The sequence below is a fragment of the Physeter macrocephalus genome, chromosome 6 (assembly GCF_002837175.3).
Source record: "Physeter macrocephalus isolate SW-GA chromosome 6, ASM283717v5, whole genome shotgun sequence".
NCBI lineage: Eukaryota > Metazoa > Chordata > Mammalia > Artiodactyla > Physeteridae > Physeter > Physeter macrocephalus.
The window spans coordinates 7,981,627-8,008,909 of record NC_041219.1 but is presented as its reverse complement, the minus strand read 5'-3'; the positions used below and the strand labels follow the sequence as shown (position 1 = coordinate 8,008,909).

General features: G+C 41.3%; 1 protein-coding gene across 1 annotated transcript in view; it reads right to left on the bottom strand.

Moving 5' to 3' along the window:
- Window positions 1-5,728: 5,728 nt before the first annotated feature.
- The window catches only part of TPH2 (tryptophan hydroxylase 2), an 88,763-nt gene continuing 67,208 nt past the window's right edge, over window positions 5,729-27,283 (bottom strand). Inside the window, exons 9-11 of the mRNA XM_024122934.2 lie at window positions 15,153-15,248; window positions 6,356-6,489; window positions 5,729-6,226 (exon numbers count right to left, since the gene is read on the bottom strand). Coding sequence (XP_023978702.2) covers window positions 6,052-6,226; window positions 6,356-6,489; window positions 15,153-15,248 — 405 coding nt within the window. The 3' untranslated portion in view covers window positions 5,729-6,051. The remainder of the gene's footprint in view (window positions 6,227-6,355; window positions 6,490-15,152; window positions 15,249-27,283) is intronic.

The following is a 27,283-nucleotide window of genomic DNA, read 5'->3' as shown; positions in this document are numbered from 1 at the left end:
GAAAGACCAAAAAGTTTTGGAGATTTGTAAGGAGGCTAATTAGGATCTATTCCAACTTAATGACTAGGCTTTCACACTGAAATGGATAGGGGGACATGTTCTGCCCTGGCAAGGTAGAGATTTTTCTTCCAAGTTATCCGATTTGGGAAACTCATTCCTTCATAATGCCACGTGCAGTGATCAATCAGATGTAATGATCAAAAGCAAGTTTGCCTCACAATCCCGATAAACAAATAGCTATAGTTGCAAACCTCATGTGCTCTTCACTTCAAATTCACTTGCCAATAATTGGCCTCATTAACGTCTGTGGAGTTAGCTGTTCACTAAAATCGAGCGAGCTGTACATTATATGTGTTCAGTGGTTTGCAAACCTTTGGGAATGTTAGACCTACTGAATCAGCATCTTGTGAGTTCCATGAAAATTAACAAGCTAAAATGTAAGGAGACTGCAAAGGATCGGGAAGGAGTGAAGGAGACACCAGGAAAGTCCTACCACCTTCTTATAATTAATATTACCTTTCTCAACCTATAAAATGAGGGTTAGCTTTGCAGTGTTTTTAAAGATTTGATTTTGACAGAAAATGAACTTGATTTCTTTGTGCCACTAGCTTTCAAATTACCCTGCCTACATCTGTCAGATGTTTTTGCTGTTCAATTATAAAAACTGTATCCAGACTGGATTATGAGAATGCTGTTTTCAGGCATCATAACTACGGATGCCCTAGGGTTGAACATCAGGCTCACTACAATCCTCCCAAAGAAGGAAATAGACTTCCAGCTGCTGCACCAGACCCATCCTTCTTAGAGAGAGGAAGAAATCACAGCAAGTGAACCTTGCTGGTATATCTCTCAAATATACATTTGGGGAGATGACAGCAGTGAGAAGAGTGGAAATAGACTTAACTAATTCACTTACATTTATATGACCTATTCCTATAGAAATGGCCAGAGAGTCAGTGAACACAACTATTCAGTTTGCCTGAAGGTGAGGGAGCTTTTTTTGTCCTGAATCACCTTGTCAGCACTACCAATGTTCACCAATAATGCCCCATTCTCTATTTCATTTTTGCTTATGCAGTGAATATCTGTGCGTCTCTAGAAAAAAAAAAAATTGCATTTGCTTTCCAGTCTGGCTTTTTATTCTAAAAAGCTGTCCAGGAAAACTTTCACATGATGTTGTTTTGTCAAAGGAAGCTTTACGTGTCTGCAAAAGACACAGGATACCATTGGATGTCTGCTTCTCCAGCCCAATGATAATCAACCCAGGTACTGGTTATTCCAGTTTCCCCTGGTGTTTTATCTGACAGTTCTGAGCCACCTACTTAACTTTGTAACTTATTTAATTACAACTATTTTTAGTGATGTCCACCATGATCCAGTAAGATATTGACTTTATAGAGTCTCAATATTGCAATGGTCTCCTAATTGGTTTTACAGCACTCTCCAATCCCCCTACAATTCATTTCCACACAAGCAGCCTGAGTAACCTTTGAAAATGTAAATCTGATCTTGTTTACAGCCCTCCAGTGACTCCACTGCATTTAGGGTCCACCTGACCCCCTCTGGAACCCTGAATTATCTCATCCTTGCCTCCCATGCTGCCATCTTAGCCTTCCTCTCCAGCCCACTGGCAATCAATCTGTCTTCCTTGAACACATCAATCTTCTGCCTTAGAGACTTTGATCTTGCTGTCCCCTCTTCCAGAAACACTCTTTCCATGGCTCTCTTCATGCCTGGCTTCCTGCTAATCCCATGGTTCTTAGTCAAAGGCTATCTGCTCAGAAAGGTTTTCCCTGGCCACCTTAATCCTTCCCCTCTTCACTGCTCTTTATCACATCACCCCGACTATTTTCTTCATAAAATCGCCACAATCTCAAATAATCTGGGTTTTTTTTTTTTGCTGGTATCTGTCTACTAGAATGTAAATTCAAAGTGGGCATTAACTTCCTCTGCCTTACTCACCACTATATCCTCAGTTTTTAGAACAGTGCCTGATACAGTCCCTGATATGGTCTAAGCCATTGAATGAATGTTTTGAGACCTCAAGTCACATTATAAAGACTCACCATTCAATGTTTCAGAACTGGTTTATTTTGAACACATGCAAATCTAATATGAGAAGGAATATGTCAATATTAATTCCCTTGCCTCTTCCCAGAAAAAGTCAATCTGCATAACAATCATTTCCCCAAATAAGAGAATGTCTTTGGAAATTGAAGAAGAAAAAAAAAAAAAAAAACTCAGACACACTGGAAAACTCTGGGCTGCTTTCTTTTTCATTATAAGTAAGACAAGATTCATGAGAGTAAGCATCAGCACTTGATTCTTTAGAAGTTGAAAATTAGATCAAATGAATTGGAGGACAACTACATCTTGTGTTCATGTTTTCCTCCTCAAATGAAGAAAATGATGTGAGCCATGACTCCGTTTGAAAATGAAACTTTGTGTTTCTATCTGCTTTCATGTTAAAGCATACTGTTTTTCATTTGAGAACTTTTCATGTTGGTAAATGTTGCGATACATTACATTCGTTAGGCTCAGGCCCATTTACCATGCAAGCAAGACAAGCACAGATATATCATCCCCATAAAGCATCATTTCTAAATTACACAGTAAATAAATGAGACTAAGCCAGACGCCCAAGTTTCACAACCCTTAACACTAATGTAAAAAAAAAATTTTTTTAACCACTCAGGGTCAGAGTTCCCTACTCTTAAAACGTGCAATTTATGAACAATCTGCTATACCAAATAAACTGATCATCCAAGAATATACTGGTTGCCTGACCCCAACTCATAACAGACAAGAATGCTTTAAGAAAAAAACTGGGCTAATCAGATTCCGGCTGTTTTTTGCAAGGTGTGATACATAAGAAACCTGGTCTTGCTAAGAACCTTGGGTTGATTTCTGATTAGCTGATTACAGAAGACAGCAGCAAAGCCAAAATAAAGTAGCGATTCACAGTGAGATGACAGTGAGCAAGTGTCTTTAAATTTATAATTGCCCTTGGATCTATTTAATTTAGCTTTAAGTCAGGAGGCATAACTGAGACAAATGGTTACACTGAGCAGGTATCAGATATGACAAGAAGCTGGCTGTGATTATTTTGTTGTACTACTTCCATTTGGGGACTTTTTCTGCCAACACTTTTCCTATGATGGCTGTTAAATTTTATAGGACTTTTCCCACTATTAGTTGTAATGGCATTTGCGTGTTAAGTGCTCACAACAAATGAAAACCATGATTCCATTGTTTCATATGGCGAAAACCATGCTATTCCAAATGGAGAACAAATCTAAAAAGAATCAAATAATTCCTCTTCCTTGTATGATACCTATATAAGCTCTGCGGGAAAGCCTATTTACTTTGCAGCGCTTCTATTTTTGAAACAACATAGATTTTGCACATGTAAGAACACTAAAGATGCCTCTATAGTCAATCAGAAGATAGCTCAAATGTTATTTTTTGTTGAGGGAATTTGTCTACAATTAAATACAATTCTCCTTCAGTACATTTAACTAAGAAGCTCCCCTTACATTGGGGCTAGAAGGGGGAAGCTTGATGGCTACATATGGGTTTTTTCTTTTTTATTGAATTGTAGTGGCTGTAATATTATATGTTACAGGTGTACAGTATATTCATAATTTTTAAAGGTTATACTCCATTTATAGGTATTATAAAATATTGGCTATATTCCCCATGCTGTCCCTGTATCCTGTAGTTTATTTTATACCTAATAGTTTGTACTTCTTAATCCCCTACCCCTATCTTGCCCGTCCCCCTCTTCCCTCTCTCCACTGGTAATCACTAGTTTGTTCCCTATGTGAGTCTGCTTCTTTTTTGTTATATTTACTAGTCTGATGTATTTTTTTATTCCACATATAAGCGATATCACATAGTATTTGTCTTTCTCTATCTGGCTTATTTCACTTAGCATAAAGCCCTCCAAGTCCGTCCATGTTGTTACAAAAGACAAAATGTTATCTAAAGCAACACCAACTTATGGGAACAACAGAAAAAGCAGACATTAAGAGTTTCTCAGCCCATTTTCTCCTTTGAGAAAATTCAGCAACTAGTTCTGGAAATTTCTAAATTATTGTTCTTAGTCTCTTGTTATTGTTCATTGGAAATTTCTGGATTCATTTTTCTGGGTTATTTTTCTAGGTTAATATTTATAAATAGCTAATTACTCAGGGTCATCTAGATCTAGCAAAGCAAGATGTAAGAAACCATGTATTTATGGATTTATTAAATGATTGGATTTTACAACTACTTGATCATTCTAGATCCTTTTATTTGGGTTCAGCTTGCTCATCATTTCTCTACCACTGATAATTCTTCAAGGCACTGTCTCATTCACCTAAAGTAGCATTTAAACTGCATGACTCACATTCTATGCACCAGATCCCTTCTCAAAAAGTCCATTGTTCTGAGAATCTTTCAGAAATGAAAGAGCCTCAATCATTAAGATAACCGATAGTCAAGCCTCTGATTTTTCATTGTAATTTTACCTCTCTCTGATATATATTTTAACTCTTTCTCATATTCTTCCTGAATACATTTAGTCCAAAAATTTCTGACTCATAACGGTCCATAAAACTGTATAAATTAGTTTGAAATCACATGTAGTTTCCTATTTAAAGAACATCCTTAGAAATTGCTCAAGTAAATATTTTAGAATTGCTAACTTAAAAGTCATTTCGTCATCTTATTCTTCTCTACTTTTTCTTGTCCCCTCTTTCCTCCACCCAGTATTCTGTGCTACTAAAGCAGAATTAGAGGAACAGTGAAGCTAAGGGAATTTGTTAAGGGAATCAGAAGCTAAAATTCATTCGCTCATTCAGCAATTTTTTATTTGTTCACTTAATCACCTGATTATACCTCTTATAGCAAAGATGACTGAAATTTGTGGTATATCACTATTGTTTACCCAAATTTGCCCAAACTTTAGGCAAGTGGACAGACTCCCAGAGACCCTAGCTTGGTTGGGGGGCTGTGAGAGGAAATTTCTGTACTGCTGTCAACCCTTGATCACAAACCAAGTCCTATTTAGTGATAAACATTAGTTTTGATAAGCATTAGTTTCCCTTCTATGACTACACGTCATAAATACATACATACACCAAGTTGAATGTCTTAGCAATCCAAAAGTGAGATGTGATGGGCTGTAAATGTTGGTGCACCACTAACTGTGCTACTTTGAGCAAATCACTTAACCTCTCTGAGACTCAATTTCTATGTCATTGAAATCGAAGCTCTATGATATAATTATTCTCCAAGAGAAATGGGTTAAGCAGCTGAGAATGATAATCACTTTATTCCAGCATAAAATTCATGGTCCCAAGATTTTTCCCCATTGTTTAGTCTTTCCTAATGTCCTTTCTGGAAGTGTTTTCTTCCAAAATACTTTGGGAAGCATGTCACAACTCAGTTTCTACAAGGTCAACGCAACATATATTTTCTATTTGTGGAAATTTCTCCTTTCTTACATTGTATAAATAATCAACCTAAAAACCATTCCAACTAGTGTGTTCACTACTTTCAATTTTTGAAACAGAATACTGAATCTTTTGTTAATGTGATGGGACGTTTCATACAATTCTGGGTTTATCTCAAATAGTGCTGTGAAAACACTGATACTAGAGAAAATAGAAACAGTTTCACTGCTATTTTCATTTTATCTAATGAACACAGAGGAAAGGCTCAGGTCTGAGAAAGAAAAGGTCACGAGCTAGAATCATAAGAGGGCTATTTGTTACCAATTTTCAATAGCTGCAGTTTGGTTAAGGACACTAAGCTGGAATGTCAAATCTATTTAAGACATTTAAATGTATTACGATCTTTCATACAATGAGTGGTTATCTGTCATCAGGTTCTTTATGGTGTTTCATACATTATCACAGTAAGTTGCAAGTAGGTAGAAATATACAGAATTGCAGGCTTACTACTAGCCAAGCCATGACACAGAAAGCTATTGGTGTTATAGGACATTGACTGAATTGCTGCTAAGCCCCAAAAAGATCAGGCTGGCAATGACACAGGTCCCAGACATCAGATTCCCAGATATTGGTTCATTTTGTTCAAGGCATCACACACGGTGTTCAAATCGCTGCGGAGGTCCTGCACCACGTTTTCAATGCTCCTGGTGTCTTTCAGAATTTCAATACTCTGTGTGTAGGGATTGAAGTAGACTGAGAAGGGACGGGTAATTGACTTTGCAAAGTCTCTGCAAAATAAACAGCAAAGAGAAGGATATGGGATCAATCCTCACTGGTTCAAGAGACAGAGAGAAGGAAAGAACAGAGCCAGAAAAATTAAAAATTATTTTCTCTAGATGGAAGAAAAATAAATTTACCTCATCTTTTCTTTGGCTTCTTCAAAACTTTCTGAAACAAAGTAGGCTTCCTGGAAGGTGGTGATAAGGCATTCCTGTAAGCAAGTTGTCTTTGGGTCAAAGGCTTTCACACATGCCTTGTCAGAAAGAGCATGCTGCAAAACATACCGCAAAACCCGTTAAACTCCAGAATGAGACTTTCCAAAGGGCCTCCATGTCACATTCCTACAGCACATCTCAATCATTTTACAGAACTATTCAGCTACTCATCTACCATGAAATATGGAACTCTCCCATATGCAGGGGAAATTGAGTGTTAAGGGGTTTTCTGTTTGTTTGTTTGTTTGTTTGTAAGTCTGTTAGTTGCTGAGGGAAAAAAATGAGACATGGTATTATTTTATTTATTATCAATAAAATTCATACTGAAGGACAGTTCAGAGCTGTAACCCCATAGAAATGGAATTTTAAATCTATGCTATGAATAGAAGCAGGAGAGCACAATATGGTCCTAAATTTATTGCTATCAGCAATGTACTGAAATTTCCCTTAAATGGCAAAAGTAATAATTACCTGCATGGAGAGGTGATGGGGACTCTGACTGAACTATTTGTGGACTCATTGTGAGACATTTTGAGGCCAGGTACCGTGTACCAACAGAGGCTGGAGTGGGCCTGTATATTCAAGGATTCGAGCGAAGCAATCGTTTACCTTCCCCCAAGCACAGCAGAGAAATATACAGCAAATAAATATCGCCAGGTGGGAAAAACAAAGAGCTAATAGTAATAATTATAGTTATGCCCAGAGCAGGCATTAGGGAAACAGGAAAGCCAATGTAATTTACTCTTTGAACCTTCATTAGCCCCGTTCAGCTCACTCCATGACTAGCACTAAGAAGAGCAAGGAACAATGAATGATTGTATTCTCAAGATAAATTCAGGGATGCTAAAAGTTAGCGCTCATTTCCTGCCATGTGCCACCTGCCTATTTATAGCCCCTGGATTGACAGTTCTCACACAGAATATGCCGAAGAATCACTGAGGAGCTTGTAGAAAATGCAGATATGGGACTTCCCTGGTGGCGCAGTGGTTAAGAATCTGCCTGCCAATGCAGGGGACACGGGTTCGAGCCCTGGTCCGGGAAGATCCCACATGCTGCGGAGCAACTAATCCCGTGCGCCATAACTACTGAGCCTGCGCTCTAGAGCCCGTGAGCCACAACTACTGAACCCGCGTGCCACAACTACTGAAGCCTGCACGCCTAGAGCCCGTGCTCCACAAGAGAAGCCACCGCAATGAGAAGCCCAAGCACCACAACAAAGAGTAGCCCCTGTTCACCACAACTAGAGAAAGCCTGCGCACAGCAACGAAGACCCAACGCAGCCAAAGAAAAAAAAAAAGAAAGAAAGAAAATGCAGATACCCAGGCCTCAATATTATTTGGTAGGTCTAGATAAATCCCAGAAGTCTGCATTTTAAAGGCATCCAAAGTGATTCACACACAGATGGTTGTGAACTATATTTTGAGAAATACCCCTCTAGAGTCTCTCTGTCTTAATTTAAAGGGTAAATTCGTTGGGAGAGACAGAGGCAAAGAGAGAGAGAAAGGGGTAGCAGAAACAGCCTTGAACTGAGAATTAGAAAACTCGGGCTCTAGTCCAGGCGTTGCTACTAACTGGATAACCTTGGCAAATGATTTCACCTCTCTAGGCCTCCTTTCCCTCAAGTGTAAGTGAGAGGTTTGGGCTGGGTGATTTCTGAAGACACTCTATTCCAGTCTCTGGATTCCACCCAAAGCACTTTTCAATCTCTAACTGCTAAGATTTCCTGGAGAAACGCTGAAAAACCTTTCCTGTTCAGTATTCTTGGTACATTCCCCCAACAATTTCAAAATGCATGGAATGATTTACAGCCTTCCATGAAGAAGGCTATAGTTCCCTAAGTTTGAAAATGTAACTGTGAACCCAAGGACTGACAGGCAAGAGAAAGGGCACATGGTCCTACCCTGTGTTTGATTTGCTTTCCCACAAAGTTCCGTTGTCCAGATCAAAGCGTATGTGAATCAGGGAATGCAGAGGGCCTCTTGGAGTGGACTCATATTTTTTGGCCCACAGAACAACTTCACTGTAAGCGGAAGGTCACTACACCAGCAAAGGCATCTGTGCTAGGTTCAAGGCAGTGCGGTGAACATCGAGGGATTTGGGGTTCCACATGACTAGTAATTCTGTCCACATTTTTAAAACAATTTCACAGTTTGAAGAAACAAAATGTGCTTTGATGAGAGCTGTTGCCCGTCTGCAAAGAATAGGCCCCCTATTGGCTCACCAGGGCTTTCAGAACTAGAAGTTCCTTTCTTCGCAGCCATACACTCTGGGTGCATTTTATTTAGTCTGTTGCTCTCATTGTCCATTTATCCATCAGTACATATGAAAAGGAGGACAGTGACTGACTCAGTGTCCTAGATGTTTCCATGTTCTCACCCCCGCATTCAGGGGCATGGCAGAGTGGCAGCAATATAGGCTATATGAACGTTTAAGCCATGGCTCCCTCAGGGCTTTCCTGCTGAGCCAGACTTTTCACTGGGTCAAGGACAAGCACAGGAAGAGGGCGAAACTTGTCTGCTTAGGTCTGGAATGCTGTGATAGGACATTAGTACCCTCAGCAGTCACCCTGTGTAGAGGATGCCTCCAGAAGATGTGTATGTGATAACAGAGACCGAAATCAGTGTAGTTTTAGAAAAATGTGTCATGTTATGATTCTACTGGATACTCAAATGAGCTCATTTCATCTTTTTAACAGGTAAATGGGACGAGAGTGGAACAAGAAAAAGCCCAGAAGGCAGGGTGCTCTGCCCCAGACTTCAAGAAAAGTCAGTGGATTCACAGCATATGATTTGAAGCAAAGACCATCAGGTAATATATCTCACACTTGCCTAATGTACGAATCAAAAGGAAAACTGGAAGCTCACTGTTCTAAGCTCTCAACAATGCAGTCTATCCTCAAGATCCTGCTGCGTCCAATACCTGGTTACGTGCTGGGGACCTCTCCATCCATGGAGTATGGGACCAGTTCTATCCCTTGGCTGCTACAAATATGGAAATGATAATGGCACCCAAGGATTAGCCTGGAGAATGAAAAGAGCCCAGAGTTGGGGGAGCAGCCACGGAGTAAGGCCAACAAATGAGGTGGTGATCACACTTATAAGTGGTCTCATTTACTGATGGGGAGCTCTCTTGTGTGATGACTGCCAGGCACATCCATGCAGCCCATGAGGGCTCCTGTTTCTGAACACTAAAGCATAGCTCAAGGGCCATAAAATAGCATTCATGTCTTTATTGATTCCACTGTCCAATGGAGCAAAGTCCTACTGAGTTTGCTTCTCAGCTCCTCTCCATGTCTCTCTCTAAGCGACCTTGGTTTTGGGGAGCAGCTATCATGCCCTCTCCTCTGTGTCCAGAGTAGCTTCTCTGTAAACATAGAGCCAAGCTGCTTGATGTCCCCAGAGAGCTCCACGGTGAGTCCTTTCCAAAGTGTTAACAGTCTGATATCCTGAAGTCTGCAAGAATTAATTCAACTTCCTGCAGAGAGAGGCTTTATAATGCTGAGAGAATCTGGCTGACAGTCTTTTACTCTCAAGCCATTTTTAAAGTGCAGGAATACTTGAGAATCACCTCTTGTCTACATGCTCTCTAAAAGGACTGTTTTGCATTTACCCATAAGGCCAAAGACAACAACCCAGGACTTGGAGCCAGGAGACCTAGATTCTAACATAGCTGTCCCACAGGTTTATCAAATGAGTGAAAATTCCGCAGGTTAAGATGCAGTTTCCTCTTTGATAAACTGAAAAGGTTATATCTACATGAATTCTAAAGCTCTTCTTGCAATACGATTTTAACGGGGCCTGCAAATACACAGCTCTCATACCACCATCCCCTCCCTCCACTCCAACCAGCATAAATTCACCATAGCAGCCTTTCCCACTGGGCCTGGGCATGGCCTTCCCACCCTTCCCAACAGAGATGGCTGTTACCAATTAATTGGCTTTAGCGCACAAATTAAGACTTATTTGCCAGTTCCACTCTTTTAAATAAAAAATCTCTTTCAACATCAAAAATTTCCCAGAACCCAATTAGCTCCTACATGATCTGATGCAAATTATTTCACCTCTGTCAGCCTATTCCAGCGTTAATCTGGAAAATGGAAATACTTGCCGTTATCTATAATCCAGGAATATGGTGAGAATTAAAGGAGGCAATACATGCAAAGAGCCTGGCACATGGGAAGTGTTCAGTAAATTATGTGATCCTTGCTACTTCAGTCTCCAGATGATGCTTGGTGTACATATGCAACCAGCCACACCTTCCACCATTGGTACAGCTCCTCTGGAACCCATCGAGAAAAGAAGCAGGGCCCTAGCTATGAGGCTGCCAGGTCCTAGACCGCAACAGTGCCTGTCCTAAGTTCATCAGCTCAAAATCTTCCTTCCTTCCAGCCACCTGCCTTTGCAATGACACAGAGTTATTATCTCACCTCTTCTAGATGTAAACCTGTGATCCTCACCCTCTATATTAGGACTGGTTAAAGTTAGGAAAAAACTCAAGTGTGAAGCCTAGATAGTTTGGGCCCTAGATTCTGAATAAAAATTTGCAAACACCCCTACACTCACGCTACAATCATCCTTTCCCACGTCAGAACAACAAATATATACATTTGTATATGTACGTACGTATGTGTGTCCATTCAATTTTTGAACCTTCCTCAAATGTTCTTCCTGCTAACCGAGCACAGTGTGGTAGCAAAATCCCTATTGCCATACTGGGTGATGATGGCGTCACACTTCTTTTCATCAGTGATGTTGAAAGTTTCAGCAGTTTGAATAAGCTGCAGGGGGGAGGGAACAAACTCCCTCTTCAAGAAATCCCTGTGTAAAAGCCAAAGACCCTTCTCCGGCTCCCAATGTCCGGCATTTGCTCTGTTATTACTAACAGTGCTACCGCAGGAAAGGAAGAGGCAACAGGAAGGGGGCTGTGAGCCATCGGAACGCGGGAAAGGTGTGAAATCTCAGACGCTCTCAGAGTCCCAACTCCAGCCACCCGCTGACATACTGGATGACCTCAGGGAACCCACGGGGGCCTTGGGCCTCTTCTCTACAGCCTGGCAGTAATTCTGACCACCTCACAGAGTTGCTGCAAGTGGTTGTAAATACAAATGATTGTAATAAATATAAGGCTGTTCTGTGAAGGCTGATGAATAGCTCTATAAAAGCAGTGCAATAAATTCACCATGCAAGGATATCCTAAAGTTAAAGCCAAAATATAATAATAATTAAAATTTTAAAAACCACCAGCTTTGTCAAAACCTGAAAAGCAGAACAGATGTATTTGTATGTAATATTCCAGCAACTCCTAAGGGGTAGGTGCTAAGGCCATTTACCAAAAAGAATCTAATCTCTGCCCTTAAGGAAACAAAGAACTAGACTTTACCCTTACCCAGGAAAAAGGAGAGATTGCCTTTTGCTTTGAGATGGATTAACTTTTTGAGATAAGACTCAGCCAACTCATTGATTCGGAATCAGTTGCTTACCACCTCATGTGAATAAGATCTCCTCACTGTTGCTTCTCCAAGCGAACTGGATTCAGCAAAGACCCATATTCATCACTTTCTTAGACCTTCCCTTCTAGAGACTCCAAGTTTCTTGAAATCTGAACTTTCAATTTTGAGTTTGTTGAATAAAATAAATGAATGAATGAGTGAATAAAAATGTTTTTAATGAGAGACTTACATAGTTAGGTCAACTCTGAGATAGACAGAAAAAGAACATTAAAGGAAAGACACATACTAGACCGCGGGTGAACAGCAAGCAATTATTCTATTCTCAGCCTTTTTTTAAAGTCAGTTTTCCAGATGATCTAGCTCATTATTAACTGCTCCCCACAGTGATGAAAGGCCCTTCCCAAATACCTTTTTGGAATTCATAAAAGTACATCACAGAAAAAATAATTAGAACAAGAGAGAGAGCAATCATTGTTGAGATGTTTTTAAATTGTCTTTATAGTTATCAGATTTATGTTAGTTTTTATAAGCATTTCCATATTTATTTTTTTCTCTCTTCAAAGATAAAAAATAAGCACTATCAAAAAATAAGAGGGAAAAATGAAAGCTATCCTTCAAACTATAGATATACTACTTGGAAGTGCTTGGCCAGCTCTGACGTGCAACAGTTACATCTGAAAACTTAGCCTCTTAAAGCACACATTTTAAAATGTGTTCAGTTCAAGGAAAGAAGTTGAACTGTGCATAGTTATGTAAAAATTATAAGGACCACACCAAAACCTCCAACGACTTACCCGAGACCTACATATGGGCTATAATTGGAACAGCAAAAACACATTTTACCACAAAAGGTAACTGCATTCAAAACTGTAAGTGGGTTTGCACAGGAATTATTATAATGCTATTAATAAAGTTATCCCCACCTGGGCTCAGAACTATCATTTGTTCTTCCAAATAAAAGTTGGACAGATGTATTCACAAGCGCTGGGGGAAGGCTCTGGACGCTGACACCGAGCTGGGCAGGGATATGCGGTGAGGGTAAAGCTAAGACTCTAAGGAAAGGTCTCACGTTACGTATTCTCTGTGAACAGTCAGAAGACATTTCATATAGAAGGAATTTCTGAGTTGTAAAAATGGTCTAAAGTAGCAACAGGGATGTTGGGACTGTTGAAATTTGGGAATGGAAGAATGCTAATGACCAGAGGTGATGGACCAGAACAAGAAGATTCACGGCAGACAATGCCCTTCACATGTTTCTGGCCGATTTCCATTTCCAGACGATTCGGTCCGTACCAATAGGAACAAAAACAACAGATTCACCCCAGTGCTTGCCTACACATGCTTCATTAACCAGACCAGAGGACCCTGCTGAAAGTTGGGGCAATAAGAGAGATTTGTTTCTTTTGTTTCTGGTATCATTTATAAGCCCTCTGAAGAGAATGTAAATAGATGTAGCTCAAGAGCTACATAATTTTCTGACTAATTCTTTTTTCAGGGAAATCAGGAAACAATCTATAGAAGACATGGGTCTTACAGAGATATGACATCATGCTATTGCTTTGGGCTTTGAGATTAACCCCAAATGGATTTTTTTGTTGTTGAGAATTTAGTAAAAAAAAAAAAAAAAAAAAAGAAAAATTTAACACATTACATCAGGCTTTTGTTACATTAAATATTATCATCTATTCCAGCCAGGCAGGGCCTCAGGCAGCTCCCTTAATGGGCCAGGCTTTGAGTAGAGCACACACACTGCTATCTGCTGATTGATCCAGCATCTCATCCGTCCCTTATTCAACCTTCCCACTCCTCCAGAATCAGCGTGGGCAGCAGGACCCTCATCAGGAAGCCTTCCCAGGCATGGGCTAAAATGTGCCAGGCACATTTGTCACACTGTCTGTATTATCTTGGTCATTTATCTCCTGCACTAGAATGTAACCTCCTTGATAACAGGGATCCCAGGCTATAGGGCCTAATGGTCAAGGGCTTGGATCCTGGAGCCTAGACTGCCTGGACTTGGGACCACCTCCAACACTTATTAGCTGTGTGACCTTGAACAAGCTCCTTAATGTCTTTATGCCTCATTTTTCTCATCTGTGATAATGGTGTTACTTATCCCATTGGGTTGTTATGAGAATTAAGTGGGTTAATATGTTTAAAGCACCTAAAATACTAAAGTCTATTTAAGTGTCTTTTGAGGCAGTTGTTATCTTCTTCATATTCTTATTCTTCATCATCATTATTTGTCCTTGTATCCTCAGTGCCTGGCGTAGTACATGGCGCATAGTAGATGCTCAACCAAATATTTGTGGAATGAATGAATGAAGTCATAAAGTGAATGGACTCAATGAAACTACAGTTAAATTGCATCTTTCAAAAGTACCAACATCTAAAAAGTTCCAGTAATCACATATATCCCAGTTACATTATGTAAGGATAATAAATACTCAAAATAAAAACCCTAGGATCATCCATAATCCTGACCTTAGTCTGAATAATCAAAGAAAGATTAAATTATTTTCAGTACCATTTCCAGATTAGATATCACAATGCATTCTAAATTCATCAAAACTTGCTATCCCCCAGTGGTATACAGACAGCAATTCTTAAGTAACCAGAATATTTAAATGATCAGAATGCCCCAGACTCCAACATTTCTGAATAAATGATTATTTTACTGTACTTTAAGGCAAAAACAAACCAAAAAAAGCATCTCTTAGGCATCACTACACATATTAGATACCTCTTGGACCACATATTTATTTAGGTGTTTTTTTTTTTATTGTATATGCCCAGAAATGTTTTAATTTACATTAATTCTGAAGAAGCTAAAATAACCTCTAATTCCCCATTGGGAAGCAGATGATGGGGAATCCATGGAAGCCATGGGGATGACAGAAATGAGAGAGGCCAAGCCACGCTTACAAGGGAATTTCAATCAGTAGGATCACTGCTAGCTCAGTGCCCACTTTTCAGCACTAAATTTAGGTCAGTCATTTGTTACCCAACAGTTGAGCATACATTTGTCTTTCCTGTTGATTCATGCACATGGCTGCTCATCCATCTGAGTCACACCACAAACCCAGAAAGGCATGACCCATTTTCAGAAGTGCAAAAAGTTAGGTCAGCACCCACATATGAGGTACCAAATCCCCTGTACTAAATATGTATGGGGGTATCTGCGAGTGGAGAGACTCAGACAGACAAATCAATATTTTCCATGACCTTGAACCAGTTTGCTTGGGAAGGATATTTTGGTTTACAGCTTCATACCTTTAATTCTCCAATGGAGGAAAGCAGTCCAGCTCCATATGCCCGCAGCTGCCCTTCTTGCTTGCAAAGGCCAAACTCAATAGTGAAGAAATAGCACTGAAAAAGAAGTGGACACACATCCAGTGAACTGGGAAATAAGTTCTTCTGTAAAATAAAATGGCACCCCAAATAAAATGGTGCACTCTGCATAATTTCTTCAGCACTGTCAATTAAAACGCATTTAAGTCAAGAGGATTTTTTGACATTTATTGCCTAATAATCCCTCCCTAGTGTAAAGGTAAATGGAAAAAGTATTAACTACTAAGAGTCTTATGCTTCCTGGATTCAGAAACACTATGAGTCAAACCGTAGTCCTTGCAATGACTCTAAAATTTAAAAAACTACAGATTTAGAAAGAATGAATATGTCACAACGATAATGCCAGAAGAATATGCTACTATATTTAATACGTTGTGGTTCAGTAGCACCGTGTAAATGTGGAAAAATAACTTGGAATTCAGTAATCCTAAACTGATTTTTGCAGTTTGTTTATTCATTCAACAGACATTTGTTGAGCACCTACTATGCACCAATGCTTGGTAAAGAATTGTGGTGAAGAAACCAGGAAAGAGCAAGAAAACAAGTATATACCTACCAAATTACCATTTTCTTAGCAAAATCTTAAATGGATGCCTATGTATGCACTTACATGTATACATACTTGTATACATATACATTAAATACATAGAGTAAGAACCATTTCATTGGCCCGAGTTTTACCATCATCAACTACTACAGCTTCCCCAAGATATTAAAATCTACACTTGCTTCTGTTGAGATCCTAGGAAATCAACCTAGATGGACAGAAATCTCCGTACAACCAAAAAAACTCACGATGCTCTCGAGAGGGGCTGAAATTACACTAGTTGTGCTCCGAGAGGAAAGTGAGAAGCTGACAATGAGCAATAAAAAATTTCATCAAATTAACACGGTCCTGCATCAGTGATGATGGAGCAATGAAGGGGTTGAGAAAGAGAATATAAACATCCCTGAAAAGGAGCAGAAAATACTAATTATTTCTAGCCCATGGCTATTTGCTCTATTTTTATCTGGAGGTTAAGCTGTCCCTTGGTTCTGGAGGGTTTTATATTTTTATTATGTGCGGAGGATCTCTGAAGTGGAGTGGTCAGTGCTCTGTAGCCCTGGGCTGGACCTGAAGGCCTGGTCATTCCAGGTCATGGAGCTGAGCCTCCAGAGGCAAAATTTCCTTTCTTGATTCATCTCCCAAAGAGGCGAAAATTACAGCCCTTCCTACCCTGTCCCCACCCACAGCACCCACCGGCAACCCCTCTTACTCTGTTCTGACTTGTCTTTCTTTTCTGTCACATCACTTTTTTGACATGGTCTTTATGTGTGAAATATACTGTTTGTCATCTGTCTCCCCCCCACAAAAGCATCAACTCCATGAGAGCAGTATCACTGTCTGCTCCTCTAGAACAGAGTTTCCCAATCTCAGCAGTGTTGACACGTTGGGCTGGATAACTCTTTGCTGCAGGGGTCTGTCCTGTACACTGGAGGATGTTTAGCAGCATCCCTGGCTCTGTCCCCTAGATGCCAGTAGCACCCCCCCCACCCCATTTGCAACGACCAATTATGTCTCCAGACATTGAAAAATGTTCCCAGAGGGGCAACATCACTCCTGGCTGAGAACAACTGACACAGACTAGTGCCAGAAACATAATAAGAGCTCAGTAAATAGCCAGTGAATAAATAAACAAACAGTGAATGAACTATTTCTAAATTAGGCTTTTTGTGTGACAGCAGGACCTGGAGGACAGACACACACAAGGAGGCCTGAGTCCTAGTCTTACCCCTGCTTCTAATTAGCTCTGTGACCACAACCTCTCTGGGTTGTAGTTTTCCTGCCTATGACATCTATCCATTCATCTACTTATTCTACAGACACTCCTACAAACCTATTATATGCCAGACTCCGCTCTAGCAGAGAACAAGGGAACAAAGTTCCCCAACCCATGAAGCAGGGATGCTCCTGGGATGAGACAAGTAACAACAATAACAACACAAATCAACATACAGGATGAATGTCAGGTGAAATCTGCTATATAAATCTGCTATATAAATAATAACATCATGTAACTGTCAGAGAGCAAGCAGAGGATACGGCTGTTTTAGAATGGAGGGATCAGGGAAAGCCTCTCTGCAGGAGTGATCTTTAAGCTGCAACCTACTTGAAAATGGCCCTTTCTTTAAGAAAATGAACAAGCCAGTTGTACAAAGACCTAGGGGAAAGAGTGTTCCCAGCAAAGGAAACAGCAAATGCAAAGTCCCTGAGGCACAGATAGATGTGTATATTTCCAAGGGTGTCGGGAAGCTATTGGAAGGTTTTAGGCTGGAGAGAGATGTGTTCTGATTTCATTTCCAAAAGATCACCCTGGTGCTCAGTAAAGACCAGATTATAGGGGGCAAGAGTGGAAGCAGAGAGACCAGTTGGAAGGCAGTGGCGGTCAAGACAAGGGCGATGAGCGACTTAGAGGATGACTTGGGCCAGGGGTAGCAGGGGGTTGGGAGAACTCAGTATCACAGAGGCCTCATGAGAAGAACCAAAATAAGAGATGTGAAGATGTGTTGAAAAGTTAAAATACAGTGGATGAAATGTACAGCATAGGGAATACAGTCAATAATATTGTAATAACTTTGTATGGTGACAGATGGTAACTAGACTTACCATGGTGATCATTTTGTAATGTATAGAAACAATGAATCATTACGTTGACACATGAAACTAACATCATATTGTAAGTCAAATATACTTCAATTACAAAAAAGAAAGAAATGCTAAAATACAGCCCTCAAGTCTGTCCTCCAAAAAATTTTGCACAGTCCTGGGCATGGTGGAGAAGTGGTCATACAGTCATAGAACAGGAAGCCTGGAAGTTCAGCCTCTTACTTTACCAAAAAGAAAACTCAAGTTTAAGGAGATGAAGTGATTTACCCAGGACCAGTCTAGATGGTGATATTTAAGAGATCTAGAGCTCAGTGTTTTATGAGCTCAACATCTGTCACATTTTAAAGTTTCCAGGTAAAAGATGAATAGATGCATGATTTTTTCCTTACAACCAAAAAAATGGGGAAATGAAAGGCTAAATCAGGAAAACTAGAATCTCATGACATCTTCTTAGTATGTCTTTGGCTGATTTCTCTAATTTGTATTGCATTTATAGCACATGATGTGAAATCCTTGGAGCCTTAACATCGAATACAGTAGAGTTTGTGAAAAAATGTGCTCTCACGTTCAAAAGCCTCCAGAATAGTACACGTATGGAGCCAGCTACAGGAGCATTTAGGTCAGCCTATTATGTGCATTTTTTATTTTCCTTACGTTATATCAATGCGTACATAATGCACGGTCACTGTTATGATCCAAATCAAAGCAGGCTGAGAGAGCCCCTGAGAAAATCTGGCGCACCATTCTCACGGTCTTCATCTAGATCTGGCATCCCGTCCTAGTGTGAGGCAGGAATTAAAAGGTCTGCATCAACCCAGCTAAAAATTCCAAGCTAAATCTATCCGTGTGTCTTCGATCCTTGGGCTTCTAGAATCAGGGTAACCTCAGAGGGAAGAGCCACTGGGTGTCTTCCTTCCGGTTGCTTAGAATGCTCTCTGGACCCATCACTCATCTGGGAATCCTTCCAGAAACTCTGACCTTACACAGTTGCATCTGCTCTTTCCCTAGCTGCCTTTCCCTCTGGTTTCCTGCTGTCCTCAACCAAGGAATGAGCCTAGATGCTGCTTCTACAGCCTCCTCTCACCAGCGGATTAGACCTTTCACCTTGAGATAGCTTTCCATTTGCAGCTCCATGTGTGGCTAACAGATAAAGAGGGATGATAAAACGTACCTGAAGCTCAGGTGTTGGCAAAATTTGAATTATGGACTTGCTCAGGATAATTTTTCTCTTTCTGTTTCTAATGCCTCAAAATGCATAAGGTATAGACCTCAAAATGCAGAAGACCCTGGGCACGATCACTAAGGGGGAGGAGGGGGCAACTGCACGTGTCTTCTGCCTGGTTTTAAGTGCAAAGCCTGCTTAGAGTTGGACTGGATGACCCCTGGAGACCCTTCAAAATTCAAGGGTAGCTAATTGCTTCTTGAAATGTTAAGAGAATATAATTTGTTTTCCTCAGAGCACTTGCCATATGTGGATCTGTAATATATTCCCAAGAGATTTACCAAATAAATATCCTACCTATCATCAAAAAAAAAAAACCCCACAAAAAATAAAAAACCTGAGCCCTATAAGAATTCCCGTAAAAGAGGATTGCAGAGTCTTGGCCACTAATGTCTTTTAAACAGAAACAAACAATAATACTAAGACTAACACCTCCCAAATTGAAGGGTACCTTTCATCAAAGCTGATATTCATTAATTCCAAGTTCTACATACCACTAATTATAAGTAATTATTTATAAATATTTTATTCGAATATAATTACATATAATCATTAACTGATAACCAAAACAGGAATGATATATCGGACCTTTTCCCTAGAAGAAAAGCAGAGTCATTTACATACACATAGTCATTAAGCAGAAGAAGCTCTGAGTGACGATCTGAGATCCAAACACGGCTGTGGAACACAGCCACGGGATGAGCTAGCAAGGAGTGTGCGTAAGAAAATGAGATAGGTCGCCCAATGCTGCCATCTTCCGATCACTACTGGTAGTGCACCACTCTCGCAACAGTTCTGGCCTAGCCAAACGGGTATTGTGCGAGCGGGAAGGAACATCGTCCAGAGACACTGAACACACCAACAAAATCCACCTGGTCCCACATAGTGATTTACAAAAGGACACGATGCAACATCCTTCTTACGTTTGGTGTCAGGTACCTGAAGCTCTTGCTAAGGCACATACCATACTCCAGTTAAAGAGATGTACACCTTTTTCAAATTCTTGGTGAAAAAGAAATTTATTGTTCCAATTTTCCTCTGGAAGGGTCCTGTTGCCTCCCAGTTCCCCAACTGTCTGCATCCTTTGAAATAATTATATAACCTCTTCCTGAGAGTCAGTCTGTATTCTTAAATTGGATTAAAATGGTGCACAAAGTCCTAGGAAGACGGCCAGGTATCCTACTTCTTTTACTTTGTCCGGGAAAGTGGTCTATACACATCATTTAATAAATGCCTGAGTGAGTGAGTGAGTGAGTCAGTGAGTGATGTATATTCTCTACTGCCTTCACTAAAAATATGATCTTTTCAAACTGATAATATATACTTCTAAGTAATTGCATACATCATTCCACATCTAGAATTCCATCATCCACATATGCAGGACAGACAGGAACCAAGAAGTTAGCAAAGAATGTCGGAAACGGCCCTAACTGAGATGTGCTAAACATAACAAAAGGTTATGTGCTAAATTTGATTTGCTTTACACGTAAAAGAATCCCTCAGGCCCTCACCCAGACCCCATTTATCCTTATCTAGTACACAGTTCAAATAAATTTCAGTTACGTAGCTTCTAAGCCCACACCCTAACATGAGAGGGGAACAAGAAAAATATACCAAAAGCAGATCCAACAACTCAAAAAGCACAGAAATACAATATTTGGTGTTTGACTAAACAACCCTAAACACTTCCATACTTGAAGTTTTCACTAAACAACAGAATTCAATCAGGACAGTAAGACATCAAAATAATAGGAAAACTTAGCCAGTAGAGCTGCAGTTTAACAAAGTGTTTGCGCATATGTCATCTTACTCTGCACATCTGCTCCCTTCCTACTAACTTGATAGAGTAGTTGCTATTTTTTCCATTGTACTGATGGGAAAGCTGAGTCTCAATGATCAAGGGATCTGCCCAGATTCCTCGACCCACGGTTGGCAGAGCTAGGAGTCAAACTCCAGTTTCCTAACTTCAGATCCCGCCTCGTTTCCTCACCAGCAAGGGCACTTACAGGTGCAGAGCCACTACCAGCCCGTCAAACTAGCACAACAGTCCCTGTTGCTGAAATACTGAACTACTTCCAGAATGGGTATAAATAGCTATGACTCCACACTCCCCAAGTGTCCCCAGCCAGCCACGCTGCCCCAGCCCTCTCCTGGGTTCTGTTCCCCCTCCCCTCCCCAGCACCGTCACTTCTTTATGATTGAGAAAATAAGGTCTCAACACCCATGCAGCTGGGGCCTAGAGGACCCGGCTCCCACACAAGTGTGACGAGCATCGTTCTATTTGGTACCCATGTCATAACAAGAGGATCAGTCCCAGAAAGGAAGAATGCTATGCAAAGACATTCTTACACCAGGGATCTGCACCTCAGTAAGTGCAGATAAAAACACAGAAAAAGATCCACGTGTCTCACAGCCTTCCTTTCTCTAACATCTTTCCATCAAACAACTAGCATGTCAAAGAATACACTTGAAAAACTGTTGAACCAGTGAAGAGGGTCCACTCACTCCTCTACCATGAATCCCCAGCTACTAGAGTTTGGATTTTAGCCACATCAAATTTCAGCTTACAAGCAGCAAGTACCTTCTCACCTTTGGCCACAATTCCCTTAATCTTGACTAAACTGCAAATAATAATAGGATTGGAAAAGAAATGAGGCTTGATAGCTAAGGGGGAAACTTTGAAATAGAACTGCTAAGGCAATATTGTACAAATCCACACTGGGAAACGAAAGTGAAAATGGAGGCTGCCCTGCTTAAGCCATGGAGGTCACCACTCAAATGTCACAAGATAGAAAACTTCTCACCAGACATCAATTTTTGTTGTTGTTTCTTTGACCATTTAAACTGCCAGGAGTCACATATAAAGCCAAATCACACTAGGGTGCAACGATTACCCGCTGGGCTTTGTTTGCAGAGTAAGGGTTACTGGCTAGAGACATTGTCTGGAACTGGGCTTCAAACAATAGCAGAAAGGGGGATTTTGCAGGCTTCATTAGTTTACTCTGGGCTACTCCTGTGCGAAACAAAAGTGTAAGAAATGCTAGAAACTTAGAGCTGGAAGACACTGGTTTTTTGCAGTCCTGGGCTATAGCCGCTCTGTAACCACTGGCCCCTCGCACCCCATCTCGAAGCTTCCCCTTGGCCAAAGGAAGCCACCCTCTCTGTGTTCACAGATTCGAGGGCCAGTCCTGTCTAGATCCTAGGGATTATTTTTCAGATGCCTTGTAGGATTGTCTCCACACTCATATTTTCCACGAGCCTCTAAATGAAAACCACTATAGCCCTTGGCAGGTCACAACTTAATCAATACATTTTTTAAATTTATACTTGTTCAATTCTACTGTGCCGAGCTCTACTTGAGATTACAAAAATAGCTAAAGATACAGTCTCTATGCTCAAGAAAGGTACAATACAAACGGGTAGACAAGACTAATATAAAAATAACAGCAACAACAGTAATAATAATGTCCTGCTGTTTTAATCCTACCATAAACTTCTGTCAAATTGCAGTGTGCTTATCTGTCTCAGAAGAGGAGGAATATGAAGTTTATGTTGGACTTTTTGAAGGATAATTGGGATCTCAGAGGGATTTCAGGAAGCGAGGAAGTTGTTGGAAAGAGTAATATCCAGGGGCTGGGGGAGGGGAGTGATTTCTGGGAACCCAAAACGCAAATCGTAGGAAGTTAAAGGTAAATCAAAGTATAGAATGGACCAGATCACAGGCTCCACTTGAACGGTAGAGACTGCCTCCTTCATCAGTGGCTCTCCTCCAGCCAAGACAGACAAAAACAAGTTGAGGAAAAGAGGGTTGGGATTTGAGTATGCTCTGTCTGCTAGAAAACAATGACCCTGAATTGTGAAAAGAGCAATTAAGAACAGCCATGGAATGAATTAAAATGTAAAAACCTAAGCTCTGAGGAAACATTATGGCAAACCTTGTGGAAAATTGATCATCATATATAAAAGGCACATCCGTAGGGAGAAAAAGAAGCGTCAGCAGAAGACAACTTTTAGGGAAGAATACATTGACATAGGCGATTTTCAGCAGCACTGTTTTAGTCAGGATTTTTCTGTGCGTTTCTTAACTACCCTTTCCTATATCTCTTTGGTTGCTTTCAAGAACAAACGGGATGATTTGCTTAAGTGCCCTCTGGCCATTTCAGTTTTATTGCCCCTTCTTCAGCTTATCCAAGAGCATTTTCAACTTCAAAGGAGACCACCTGACTTAGTATCATTTAACACTTACTAGTCTTTACATCAGGCTTTAATGGTATTTTTTAATTACAAAAAGACAAAGAAAAAAGGAACATCTCTCATCCCTTGCCTCCTGCTCATGGACTAACAGAACGACAAGCATTCACTTAATATCAGGGCCACCTGAGCCGTTGGTCCACCCCTAAAACTCCGACAGGATCCACTCTAAGACACTCCCCCCGCAGGGCGCAATGTCAGGTCACCATGGCCATATGGTGGCCCAATTACAAACTTTTGCTGTCGCCACCAGCCTAGAGTACAGGTCCATAGTTCAAATGGCAGAAAAGACCCTCAAGGACCTTAGGGCCCCTGCCTCCTCCAGCCCCCTCCCTCCCTATTGCCCACCCCCCAGCCCCCCACCCAGGGAACGGCACAATTTGCAATTGTGCAGATGGACACGCTCTTTTCAGCTTCCCATCTAGGCCTTCGCACACCACCCTTGCTCTGCCTGCGATGCACTTGTCATTGCTCAGCCCCTTTGCCGAATTCCTGCTGGTCTGCCGGATGAGATGCCCTTCTTCTACCATCAGTGTTGTACTCCCAGATCCAGAAAGAAATCTCCAGTCTTCTTGCCTCTCCCTCCACCAGACTCTGAGGTCAGGGACAGGGTCTGACTTGTTTTCATTGTTGTTTTATTGAAGGAAGGGAGGAAATAGCGAAGCAAGAAGAATTTCCCAGCAGGCTAAGCCAACAGGGTCCAGACCAATCTTCCAGATCAGTAACTACTACCCTCAGCACATTTTCCAACATTACAGACATTTTGAAAAGATGAAAACCCCTCTACTCTAGCCATCAAATCATTTTTTACTTATAGCTTCAGAAATAGATCAGTCCCTTGACCTCTCTCTATGCCCCATTCGACAAAAGCCAATGGGCCTCTGAGCCAGCGAGGAACCGGCCTTGTCGCAGGCCTTCAGGAGCCAGGATGATGGCTGATTGGCAGGTATCTCCTGCGGAAGCTCAGCAATCTTGTGGTTAAGTGGCTTCGTGACAAGGAACAACTCTGAAAATTCGCCAATTCTGACATCTGGATCCTCATCCAAAAACATAGGAGGGAAAGTTTTTCAGTTTGCTGTTTCTAAGACTGGAAACGAGTCAAGAAAAACGCTAACCATGCTTGGTCGGGGTATGGGGGAGTTTGTGATCAATTCCGCCCTTGAAGTGCCTCACTGCCCAGACTGTTCAGAATTAGCAACCACGAGGAATTTCTATCAGCATCCCTGCCTGGACTTTCATTTAGCAGATGATGACACATGAGATCAGACAGATGCTGTTTTCTCCTGGAGATGAATTTGGGAGACGACCATCCGTCCAATTCCGTTTTCCACAAAAGTCTGTGGCTCTTTAAAAAAGGGCATTAGGAATACAAAGAAGCTTCTTTTTAATGTCTTCTGAACCTGCAGGTATTTGGGTTCACAAATCAAAAGCTGGTCTTATATTCAGAATTACTGCTTGGACCCTAGAGGTAGTGAGTGAGCTTCCATAAAAAGCGATTCACAGAGTTTGGCCCTTCTTTTAGAGAAATTCCATCTTTTTTCCAAACGACCCTTTGTTGAACTTACTGTATAACTAGCTAACTTGAAATGGCTAAACTGCACTCTGAGGACACAGACACACACACACCCATCGTTTTCGTACCCGGTGCACGGATCAGCGTTCCGTGTATATATGTGCTTTCATCTACTTTGCACAGAAGACCTACTGAAGCAAATGCTATAGGTTTGGAAGTGCCCAAGAACTGACGTTTATAACCTAAGCAACTCTGAGCTCCTTGAAGGAGAAGAAAATTGATGAGTACATTCTCATCCATTCATCCTTTGGCACACCTTCAAATGGTCTGCATCAAATCACACATTCTCCCCAGATGTGGTGATTTTAAAGGTCAGCTCTCAAATGCCTGTATGAAAAATGAGGTTCTTACTGGCTCCCAAGTAAGCTGAGGGTAGTCACCACCACTTTTAGAGGGTCGTTTTATTTTTTTATCCCTGTGTTAGGAAAAGCAACGCCCTCCCAGACTTTAGGACTAAAGAGCTGGCATTTGCTTACCTATTGATTTCCAGGCAAGACCAAGAATCTTGCAAAATGATTATATGTCTGAAAACTGGAGAGAAAAGTACGTTTCACAGGGAGAGCCATTTTTACCACCCCATTGCACTAAGCTGTCCTCTATATTAAGCTTTTATTAATGAAGTCATGTTTCTTTTCCATTCACTAACCAACACCACTCTCTCACACCCAGGGTCAACACTAACCATCTATATGTGTACATGGGGTTGGAAAGACTTACCTATGAACTGGGGTCCCTGTGACAACAAGGGTCTATAGGTAATTGAACCTCTAGACAGAATTTCAGCTCAGTTGAGCTCCCCTACCTCTAATCATCACTGCCAATGACTGAAACCTACACCCTACCACCAAGCTAAAACACCTTACGTCATGCTCACCACAACCCCCAGAGGCAGGCAATGTGAAGGTAACATAATATGGTGGTTTGAGAGCTTGACTTTGGAGCGAAAGACCAAGGTTCAAAGACAGGCTCTGCCATTTCCTTGACCTTAGGAAAGTTACTTAGCCTTTCTGAGTCTTAGGTTCCTTGTCTGTAAAATGGAGAAAAATAAATGAATAACTGACATTCATTGAATTCTTACTATGTACCGGCGCTGAATCCCACCCCCCATTTTACCAATGGGAAGACTGAGGCTTAGGTTGAGCTACTTGGGCGAGTTTGGGGGCAACAGAGCTGGACTGGAATCAGTTGTGCCTGACCCCCAATGTCCACGTTGTTTGTACTATACCATACTGTTTGCCTCTGTTCTCGGTGACTGCGGGTCCTCGAATTGATTGATGTTTATGTCACCTTTGTGACAGTTGAGCTTGGTGTGTGCCAGGAAAGATAGGGGCCTGTCTAGCTTGCCTACAGTCATCCTTGCCTGGCTGGCACTGGGTTAGGTGCCTTCAATCTAGGGTGTGGACCCTAGATCAGTCAAGTAGCACATCAGAGACCTACCCGGGGCCAGTGAGGAACACACACTAGAAACCAGCCGTAACAGGAAGCCCAGTCTTCTGAGCCTTGCCAGTGAGTAACAGCACTGCAACTAACCCAGCTCAGGAGAGCTGAGACGACAATAAACGAGGCCGGGTTGAGAATTCAATACATCATGTTTATGCTAAAAAGACATATTACACAGTACAAAACCAAATACTACATAGTAGTGCTTTAAACTGCAGCAATCTACTTACATTGGATACAGATGCATTATTTGATGGGCACAAAAACGATTGGGGGGCTTCCCTGCTGGCGCAGTGGTTGAGAGTCCACCTGCCGATGCAGGGGACGCGGGTTCGTGCCCCGGTCCGGGAGGATCCCACATGCCGCGGGATCAGGCGGCACGTGGGATCTTCTACAGAGTCCCCTTCTGGATAGGCGACGGCAGGCTTAATTACAGGTCAACAGTTCCTGAAACCCAATTTAAGGCACTTTGCAATACGAAGAAAGCCTGTTGAGATGCAAATGTTCCCTGAAGTATTAACGTCTATTCTCTCAGTAAGCATATATAACAGCAAATTAAAAAATAATAACTTGACTGCTGAGAAAGTCTTCCCCCAGGAAACCACTTTTGATCATCCATTCCTCTCCCTGAACCTGACCCAAGCGCCCTCCTTTCGCTGTCTTTGCACTTAAATGATATTTAAATCCTTATCTGTGGGACTTCCCTGGTGGTCCAATGGTTGAGACTTTGCCTTCCAATGCAGGGGGTGCGGGTTCGATCCCTGGTAGGGGAACCAAGATCCCACATGCCTCAGGGTCAAAAAAACAAAACGTGAAACAGAAGCAATGTTGTAACAAATTCAGTAAAGACTTTAAAAATGGTTCACATCAGGGGCTTCCCCGGTGGCGCAGTGGTTGCGAGTCCGCCTGCCGATGCAGGG